The 9,967-nt window shown below is 51.7% G+C and overlaps 1 protein-coding gene and 1 non-coding gene across 2 annotated transcripts in view; one reads left to right on the top strand and one right to left on the bottom strand.

The window, feature by feature from the left end:
- Positions 1–2,102: 2,102 nt before the first annotated feature.
- TRNAG-GCC lies at positions 2,103–2,173 on the bottom strand. The gene has a single exon. It is a non-coding gene; the product is annotated as a tRNA-Gly (tRNA).
- An 855-nt stretch (positions 2,174–3,028) lies between these two features.
- Positions 3,029–9,967, top strand: part of VAC14 (VAC14 component of PIKFYVE complex) — a 55,534-nt gene continuing 48,595 nt past the window's right edge. Inside the window, exons 1-8 of the mRNA XM_031058481.1 lie at positions 3,029–3,173; positions 3,783–3,950; positions 4,640–4,702; positions 5,671–5,778; positions 6,555–6,664; positions 7,640–7,746; positions 8,566–8,700; positions 8,970–9,122. Of these exons, the coding sequence (XP_030914341.1) occupies positions 6,663–6,664; positions 7,640–7,746; positions 8,566–8,700; positions 8,970–9,122 (397 nt within the window). The 5' untranslated portion in view covers positions 3,029–3,173; positions 3,783–3,950; positions 4,640–4,702; positions 5,671–5,778; positions 6,555–6,662. The remainder of the gene's footprint in view (positions 3,174–3,782; positions 3,951–4,639; positions 4,703–5,670; positions 5,779–6,554; positions 6,665–7,639; positions 7,747–8,565; positions 8,701–8,969; positions 9,123–9,967) is intronic.

Raw genomic sequence — 9,967 nt, 5'->3', positions numbered from 1 at the left:
GTGACCCTGTCGGGGACAGCGCCGTGGGCGGTGCTCGGCCAGCCGGGATCTCTCCCAGAGCTGCTCCCTGTCTGCCAGCCCCATCCCACCGGGCACCGAGACTTATCCCGGGTGTGCCAGCTCCTGGTGCCCGTGAGGACCCGCTGGCTCTGGGCGCATCCCAGGAGCCCCTGACAGAAGGCTCATTCTGGCCGTGGGTGCCCGGGGCGAGGTGAATACGTGAGTGGCATCCCTGTAGGAATTCCTTGGAAATGTACTGCTTGCTCTGTTGCGACACATCCAGAGTGCTAGTGCCTCTCCCCCGAGGGCTCACCCAAACTTGTCCCGTGCTGGATCCTGGCTAGAGAGATGGGAGGGGTTACTGTCAGCCCTGGCCATGGGGTGTTGCTCTTGGTTCTTCCTGCACAGCTGCTGTTCCAGCACATCTGGGCCTTCCTTTTGGATCATGCCAGGCAAAGGTCTGCGGGCACCTTCTGGTGCGGCCATGCCCCTGAGGTGTTGCTTGTACGTGTTCCTTGCCTGTCTTTTCACCCTCGCTGTGCTGGTCTGGGTGCCGTGCTTGGCCACAGCTTTCCCTGGGAAGGACTGTGTCCTCTCTGGGCACTGCCTGGGAGCTCAGCTCCTGCAGGAGATCTGAAACATTGCCTCAGGGTGCAGCCCTGCACAGGGCTGGGGGTGATGGGCCAAACTGGTGGGTGAGTTTTGGGTGGGAGATGTGGCCATGGTGAGCCTGCAAGGGGAGCAGTCAGGCAGTCTGTTATATGGGGATGGAGTTGCTGTGCTGAGAGTTCAGTGAGGGATGTGATGTGGGAACTGCCTGCCTTGAACATGGAGGGTGCTGTGTGAGAGGTCCAGAGAAAAATGGCACCTGGGACAAGGGGAGTGTGTGCTCTGGTTCAAACCCAACCCAGCGAGCCCCTTCTGCTGTTTGGTGTGTCTAGTTTTCTCTCATTTTCTCTCTTTGTTATAGGAATAATTTATTGTGGGTGGATTGCAGTGTTGCATGGTGGGATTCTTGCAGTGTCCTCATAACTCCAGCCTCAGGAGTACTTGAGTAACTTCTTTGCTGCATTGTGAGGGGTGATACTCTGTGCCTTATCCAAGCAGCTCTACTCCAGCTTACTCTGCCCCAGGATTAAGGGTTTATGCTGGCCTTGCACCAACCAAAGTCTGCTTTGGGGTCAGGCAGTTCATCTGATCAAGCTGGAAGTACAACTTGGGAAGAGTGTGAGGAGGAAAAAGGCAAGGGCCAACCTTTTCTACAGATTTCACAGGTTTAGTTCATCTAAAACCCATCATAGAATGGCCCCAACAGCATCACTTCCCCCAACAGCATCACTTCCATGTCCATGGCATCAAGCCAGGAGGGACTTGCTGCCTCTTTACTCAGGAACCACCTCCTCCTTCAGCTGATAATGCAGGAAGAGCTCCTGATGCTTGCAGGCTCCGATACTGCACTTTTTGCCTCATTAATTGAATCTTTAGTCCTTTAAACTCATGAAGGAAGTCTGTAAACTTACTCCTGTTTAGACAAAGCTGCATCTAGAATCTTTAGTCCTTTAAACTCATGAAGTCTGTAAACTTACTTCTGTTTAGACAAAGCTGCATCTGTAAAACGTAGGTAGTAAAATGATCGCCCCAGTGGTCTGTCATGCTCAATCTCAGTGTGTTTCTCTTCTTAGAGCAGGACTGGAAATGGAGCCATTATCCCTAAAGCAGTCTGTGGATGTGGATCAGGCTGTAACTTGGAGAACTTGGCTTTGGATAAGGGAGAGTGAGGGAGGGACTGCCTGGTATCCCCAGGGCAAAAGGGAGCAGCTGCTTTGCACAGAGTGAGATGAGAATAGAGCTGGTGTTCGTAATTTTGGGGACGAAAAGTTCATAAACATCTTCTGTAATGGTTTTCCTGGATTATAAAGTGCGACACCGCTCAGGAGTGAGAGATTCATATAGTGCCAAAGAAACCCTCTGTGGAGTTCGGCAGTGAAGGCTTTTGCACCTTTTTTGGCGGTTAAGGTAAAGATGATTACTTAGGTGAGTTTTTGAGGTGCCTAAATCTGCATTATGGATAGAAATGCAAGCAAAAAGGAGGAAAAGAGCACTGCATTGGCCGGGAATCGAACCCGGGCCTCCCGCGTGGCAGGCGAGAATTCTACCACTGAACCACCAATGCTCCTGCTGCCTGTACCCCTGCCTGCACCGCTGCCTGCACTGCTGCCTGCACCACAGCCTGCCCCGCTGCCTGCACCTCCCTGCCTGGCCAAGAGCTCTGCCAACAGCAAACTGAGGCTGAAGGGCTGGGTGGGCAAGCTGGGACTTGGAAGCAGTTCTGTAGGCAGGAGCAGGTATATGAGTTTCTTCATTGACAGCTGATGTGTTAATTATCACTGGATAATAAGCTGCAAGTTGCTAGAGAGAAGCAGGTATTATATATGGAAACTGTGTTGGCTTTTTGTTAAATATTGGGCTGTTTAAGAATATGTTGAAATATACTGTTAGTAGTAAAGTTAAATATACAGGGTATTAACTGAAGCACTGTGTGGGTGGCTGGAAGGGTTCAAAACCATGGCACTGTGTGTAGGCCTGGTGGGCAGCAATTCACTGCCAAGCCACCAGCTGGGTGCATGCTGAGGTCCCATCTTGTGCCATGCTGGGGGTAAGTGACCCTGATAACCTGCCGTGTTGGAGAGGGTGTTTGAAGACCTGGTAACGTCTCTGCAAGCACACAGCTGCACTGGGTTAGCCCTTGAGAGCGCAGCGTGGGCTGAGAGTTTATGAACATGTTGGAGGCTGCAGGCTGGAGCAGCAGGAGGGCAGGGAGCTGCTGGTGGATGTGAGTGGAGAGGAAGGGAGAGCTCTGGTTTCACTTTTGGGTTCCTTAAGGATTCCCCATTTCAGTACTGCTTTTTCTGATGCTTGTTGTGAAAGTCCCTGAAAGTCCCTGTCTCTGTCACCAAGCCCCTCAATGTTTGTATCAGCCAGAACCTAAACCTCCCTGTGTGCTTCCCCATGCTCTCCCCAGGCTGGTACGAGAGTTTGTGGCTCAGAACAACACATCTCAGATCAAGCACGTGATCCAGATCCTGTCCCAGGAGTTTGCACTCTCCCAGCACCCCCACAGCCGGAAAGGAGGACTCATTGGCCTCGCTGCTTGCTCCATTGCGCTGGGCAAGGTAGGTATGGGGGGGGTTTTGGCTTGTGCAGGTTGTGGTGAGAGAACAGCAGCTCCTCTTGGGTCAGTGTGATAGGAGGAGTCAGGCTGGTCGCCCTGCAGCTCCCTCCCTGCATTGCAACCTACAACTACCTTGTGTTGGAGTTTCCCCAGCACACCCAGCCACACACCCTCTGGGCCCAGGAGCACTTTCTGGTCTGGGTTACGTCCTGGCAGCTGCCTAGGTGTGGTTAAAGGGCTTCTGTCCCTCTTCAGTTTCCAGCAGTAGGACTAGTTGGGTGCTAGTTTGTGTTAAAAGAGCTGACAAGAGTTGCAGCCCTTCCATCTCCTGCTGTGCACTGCTGACACTGGCCCATGCAGAAATCCATCCCTGGCTCCCTCTGCCCTGAAGGCAGGAGATGAGGCAGATGCCCAGTAAACCTGATTGCTCTCACTGTACCTGAATAACAGAATTCAGTAATAAAATCCAAAATTCATTAGTAAATCCCACCCAGCATAGTGCACTAAAGCCATCCCAAGCCTGAGTATTTGCAGTATGTGCCAGGGCAGCACCATCTCTTCCCCTGTCTATGGCATGGTCCCTAGCTAAGCAGTCTCCTGGTGCCCCCAGGACTCTGGGCTGTACCTGAAGGAGCTGATCGAGCCGGTGCTGACGTGTTTCAATGATGCTGACAGTCGCCTGCGGTACTACGCCTGCGAGGCTCTCTACAACATTGTCAAGGTGGCCAGGGGCTCTGTCCTCCCACACTTCAACGTGCTCTTTGATGGCCTCAGCAAGGTAAGACGCTTCCTCTTAACCCCCATGTACTTTTTGAGGACTAGTTGTCATCATCTCCAAGTCAAACCAAGTTGTCCAAGGATTTCTTTCCAAGCAAACTGGTTTACTTTGACCCAGACAGGTCTGAAGGACAGAATCACAGAATATTCTGAGTTGGAAGGGACCCACAAGGATCAGCAAAATGAGCAGTTTCTACACAGTAGCCACTGATACTGTGGGTATGAAGCTGATTGTAAGATACCTTGTTGTCTGTCCTCACTTCCAGGATGTATTTTCCTGCTCCTTGTTGAATGATATTAGAAAATGAGCCTGAGAGAGCTGCTGCAGGCAAAGTGGCTCTGCAGCACTTTGGCTTTGTTGGGTCTGTAGTGTCTGTGTGTGTCTGCCTTTGCAGATTTTCATGGTAACCTGCATTTCTCTGTTCTTTGAGAGTGTGACTGCTGGCCCATGAAAACCTGCATAGCTTGGGGAGGTGATGTGTGCTTGATCTCCCCCTTAGGGGAGAAGTCTCTCAGGAGAATTTTTTGGTGCCTAATAAGAAGTTGGAGATAAAGAGACCTCTGTATGTCTCTCCTTGTATTGTCAAAGGAGAGTAACAGTCCTGTGAGCCTGCTGGGAGCTGTGCTGTAGAGCAGGGGGCAGGCCTGGGACCCATTGTTGCAATGTTTCTTTGTTTCTGTCTTTCACAGCTGGCTGCTGATCCTGACCCAAATGTCAAAAGTGGCTCTGAGCTCCTTGATCGGCTCCTCAAGGTATTTTTGCTCTCCAAGAGTCCTTGGTGCAAGCTGGTGCCACGTCCTGGCTGGGAACATGTCAGTCCCCAAGGCTGCAGCTGCTAAAGCCATCCCGCCTCAGTCCTGTGGCTGCTGTAAAAACATTTTTTTCTCTCACTGACTGCAGCCTCTTCGATCAAGGCTCTGGTGGCCTTCTCAGGCAGCTGGGTGGAGGGACTGGTGGGTTAACACAGTGCCTTGTGTGCATTCAGCTCATGGGAGCTGATGGAAGCAAGGTTTGAGCCTGAGGGTTGCAGTGCTGTGCCAGGCAGTGGGAGGGCTGTTCCTCTGCTCTCTCTCCCTTGCCTGAGGGAGTCATGATGTGAGTGGAGCTTCTGTTACTACTTCAGGGTGTGGGCTTGGTTCCCGTTCCTGTTCTGCCTGCTGATGGGCTTTTACTGCCATAGACCTCCCAGTTCCTTTTCTGCTGCTGTTCAGAGGTGAGCAGCTTCCTGCCAGGCCCTGCCCTTACTCCTTGTTATCACACCAGTCTGCTGCTGCAAACCTTCCTGTTGGGAGATCTGCTCCACTGCACCAAGGCCAGGGACTTGGCCATGCAGCAAAATCTACCAAGCGTGTGGAACGAGCTGTAAAGGGAAGTCAGGGGACTCTCCCACCCCATCCACGTGGCTGCATCAGAAGTGCTTGCTCATGTGTGCAGCACAGCACTGAGGCATGAATTAGAGAAGCTTCCCATCTTCCTCTTCAGCCAGTCTGGCACACAGCAGGCAGGAGCATCCCTGTCTGGGTCATGCTCAGCATTGGTCTCTGCCTGAGGGGGATTGCCAGCTTATTGCCTGGATAAACTGCATGATTCCTTCTCCCCAGGTCTCCTGACCTGCAGACTCATGCTTGTCATCTTTTTCCTGTCACATGGCTCAAAAAGACTGGGTTAGGGTTGCTGCATGCTGGCAGTCATTCTAACACCCTCTGCTTGGGCTCTGCAGGATATCGTGACAGAGAGCAACCAGTTCGACCTGGTGGGCTTCATCCCACTGCTGCGTGAGAGGATTTACTCCAACAACCAGTACGCCCGCCAGTTCATCATATCCTGGGTAGGTGCATGGGGTGCTGTTTGTGCCTGCCACTCTGAACTCCAGGACATTGTGTCCCATCAGCTTCCCATGTCCAGGGAATCTGCAGATACCCACAGCAATGTGTGAGCTCAGGCTCCTGGATTTATTCAGGCAGATTTTTAAGTCAGCAGAGTTTTTTTACCTGCTTCTTTAAAAGGCCTGCTCCCTGTCACCTTGTTGTTGCAGTGGCAGGGACATGGCAGTGCACTTCTGCCAGCCTGTTCAGGACATGGCACACCAAGTTAGAAAGTACACTCAAAGTGTTGCTTGTATAAATGGACATACTGTGCTCTAGAGGTTACAGTCTCCCAAGGGATAGGGCTAGGCTGCTTTCCATCATGCAGAGGTGATGGAGAGATGTTGCTCTCCAGGAGGCAAGGGATCTCCACTTGCTCCCTCCTTTCTGTGCAAAGCAGGAGCTCTTGGTGCTTGGCTGAGGTCTGGGGAAATGTGTTCCCCTGCGCTCCCCCTCTCAGCCATATTGTTGCCACCCCAGGTCTGCCTGGATGTGTCTTGGCAGTCATTCCTGATCCCAGCTTTGTTTAGAAATGCAGCACTGCTGCAGGCTGATGGCTTGCTTGCTGTGCTAGTTCAGCTGCTTTCCAAGATGGGCAACTCCACAGTGTCCTCTTTTCCTTCCCCCTACCCCACACAGCTCAGCTCTGAATTCCTCAGTATCCTGCGAGATTTGGGCTGGTGATGTTAGTCAGCATCTTGAAAATTCTCCTCTTCTTTTGTATTCCTCTCTGATCTAGATCCTGGTCTTAGAGTCCGTGCCTGATATCAACCTCTTGGATTACCTTCCAGAAATCCTAGATGGACTCTTCCAGATCCTGGGAGACAACAGCAAGGAGATACGGAAAATGTGAGTGTGGAGGCTGGCTGCTTTCAAGGACTGTGTAGTGTCTGCTGTTCACCCATGACTTTTTCTACTCGTGGGTAACTGCAGTGAAGCTCCACGTGTGGTGGGAGACAAATTGGCTTGGGCAGTGGATCAAAGTGTCCTTGTCAAGGGTCTCCCCTATCCCATGGTCATGGAGGATGCCCTACTCTCTACTGGGGGACAAACTGTTTTGGCTTGGTTGAGTTGTTGCCTTCCCAGCACCTGATTTCAGAGCCACAGAGTCTCATGTGTGGTTCTGGGATGGGCATGAGCTCTCTGAAGAAACTTGCAGCATGAGAAACTCTTGGCAAGGCAGAGCTCCATCCCAGCATCTCCTGGCTGGAGAAGAGAAGCAAGGATTGGGAGCTTGCTCCACAGATACAGTGCTGGTCCCAAGACAGAGGCATTTTGAAGCGTAGGAATGTCTGCATGTTTTCAGGGAAGTCAAAGGATCTTGGTTGGCACTTTGTGCTAGGAGAGAGTGGTGAGACTGGTTTTGTAGGGCATAAGTGGTGAGACTGGCCTGGGTCTATCTTGCTGCAGTGCCTTTCTGGATCCTCCCTATATCTTTTTTTTCCCAGCATCTACATGTCAAGGAACAAGCACTGAAAGCTTTGGGTACCACCTGCCCCACTGCTCCTCATCCCAGGCACCTCCATATTCACAGAACCTGGGTGGCTGTGGGGGAGCTGTGAAAGCTGTGGGGGGCTCTGTGCTGCCATCACCTCTGTCCTTGCACCTGTGTGCAGTCTCTCCTGTGGGACAGGGTGAGCTTGTCAGCTTCATCTTTCCTGTCCCTGCCTCTGTGCAAAGACACTTCTGCCATGCCACCAGCATCCCTCCATGTGCACGTGGAGGAGACAGTCTCCATAAGTTGCTCTGTCTAAGATGATGAGTCTCCCTAATTGCTCTGTCTAAGGTGATCGAGCACTGACCATCTGCTCTGCCTCTCCACAGGTGTGAGGTGGCTCTTGGGGAATTCCTCAAGGAGATCAAGAAGAATCCCTCCAGTGTGAAGTTTGCAGAAATGGCCAATATCCTGGTGATCCACTGCCAGGCAGCAGGTGAGTTTGTACTGCAGATTCCCCAGCCAGAGCACAGATCTGGCATCCTCCAAAACAGAGGGGCCTAAAAAGTATTTGGCACCTGTGGATATCCAACACTTCTGGGAGGATCTCCTTAAGGTCTTAGTGTAACCTCTGGTGGCACTTGGTGCATAGGTCAGAGTGTTAAGGATGTGTGTGGGCTCTGTGCCAGTGCTGCACTGTAGCTCCCTTGGGTCGGTTGTGTAGGCAGAGGGTTGCAGCTGCAGCTGGATGTGTTTGCTGAGAAGAATCTTGTTCCCAGGTTTTGCCCATTGTGCTCTTTAAATGTTGCTGAATGGGAGTGGGTTTCCTGGGAGATAGAAAAGTATAGATAGACTTAGATTGGTTGCTCTTGATTAAACTAACTCCCAATGAATTTACACTGTTTAAGCTTAAAATCTGGCCTTGCACCAGCAGAGTGCCATGGCAGTGGTGCCTTTTACCAGAATTTAGGGAGGTTGTTAAAACCCCACCTCTAGGAATGGTGCTAGACCCTGACACACAGCTGCAGTGGGTGTGACTGAAGATATATCCTTAGGCATTGGGAAGCTTGACAGAATACTTTTAAATGAGGAAACCTGCATTATGGATTGAACTGGGTTAACTGAAACATAATGATTGTGTTTAATCTCAAGCTCACTGGAAGCTCAGGTCTCACTGATCTCCTCTGGGACTAAACTGTCTCAGATGAGCTTCTCTTGGGATGGAGCAGAGGGAGCTCCTTGCTTGCAGGTGGTCCTTGGCCTGTGGAGCCAGTGCTGCCCTTTCCCTCACCTTTGCTGGTCTCATGTCTTGCAGATGACCTGATCCAGCTGACAGCCATGTGCTGGATGCGGGAGTTCATCCAGCTGGCTGGCCGTGTGATGCTGCCGTACTCCTCAGGGATCCTGACGGCTGTCCTGCCATGTCTGTCCTACGACGATCGCAAGAAGAGTATCCTTGTAGCTCAGAGCTGCTCCCATTCCATTCCTGCTGCAGAAACCCTCGGGGAAGCGCCTGTTCCACTGCCTGCTTCCTGCCCTTTGGGTGCAGGTCCAGGAAAAGTTCTCCCACCAAGTGCTAACACCCACACTGGCCCTTTGGATGTGAGGGTGCTTGCAGTAGCTGGGCTGGGGCAACTCTGATGGGGCTGCAGTGGCTTCTCCATGGCCGGCACCTGCCCATGTGTGGGACTGCATGTTCCTTACACTGCCTTCACTCAGACATCAAGGAGGTGGCAAACGTGTGCAACCAGAGCCTGATGAAGCTGGTTATCCCAGAGGATGATGAAATGGATGAGGCCAAGCCATCAATGACCATACCAGCAGAGCCCACCTCAGAGGAATCCCTCTCCAGGCCAGAGGCAGTGACTGCTGGTGAGTCCCTGTTGATCTGGGCCAGTAGAGGTGTAAGGAAGGTCAAGGGAATGTTCTCAAGAGAAGTTCTTGAGTTGGTTTGGTGTCCTGAAGCAGCTCAGAGTACATGGGATCTCTGTGCTTTATTTGGAAACATGTTGCACAGATGATCCTCTGGTGAGACGGACACGCTTGTTGAAGGCTGCATGAGAGGGTCATTGGTCTGACCTGGAGCCCAGGTGGTGCTGCATTGCTGCGTGCCCTGGTGAGCATCCCCATCCTCTCACCATGCTCCCCTTCAACTTAGTCATCAAGTTGACCTGAAAAAGATAATTTTTAGTTTGGGAGCAGGCATCATCACCCAAAGAAGAGCTCAGAGAGCTGTGTTAGTCCTGGGAGAGCATCAGCGTGTTCATGGAGGAGGATGTGTGTGGTGGGGAATGGTAGAGAACAGAAAAGAGAAGAATTTTGGATCATTTCCAGATTCACGGTGCTCTCCAGACCATCTTGCAGGTCTTGTCCCAGTCCTAAAATTTCCAGAACATAAAAGACAAAAGTTTGCAAATGGGATGAGAGACCTGAAGGGGGGTTCAAGTAAAAGAATCCAAGTGGTGCCCATGAATCAATGCTTGGGAGCAGCAGTAGTGTCAGCCCTCCAACATCCCTTGCATGCTGTGGTCTTGGCGTAAACATTCTTGTGGCACAACACATCTTTGTTGTCCAGGTGTGTGAAATATGTGTTAATGCGTAAATCTCAAGGGCTCGTATTAGTTCTTCTAAAGCTGCGCCTTCAGCCCAGCGCTCTCCTGTAAGCCGGCCACCAGTGGCTTTGGGAAAATCCTGCCGTGAGAGGGAGCAGGAGGATG

Source organism: Geospiza fortis, unplaced genomic scaffold, assembly GCF_000277835.1.
Source record: "Geospiza fortis unplaced genomic scaffold, GeoFor_1.0 scaffold97, whole genome shotgun sequence".
In the NCBI taxonomy this organism is placed as follows: domain Eukaryota; kingdom Metazoa; phylum Chordata; class Aves; order Passeriformes; family Thraupidae; genus Geospiza; species Geospiza fortis.
Note: the sequence above shows the minus strand (reverse complement) of the source record. Positions and strands in the feature narration are given on the sequence as shown.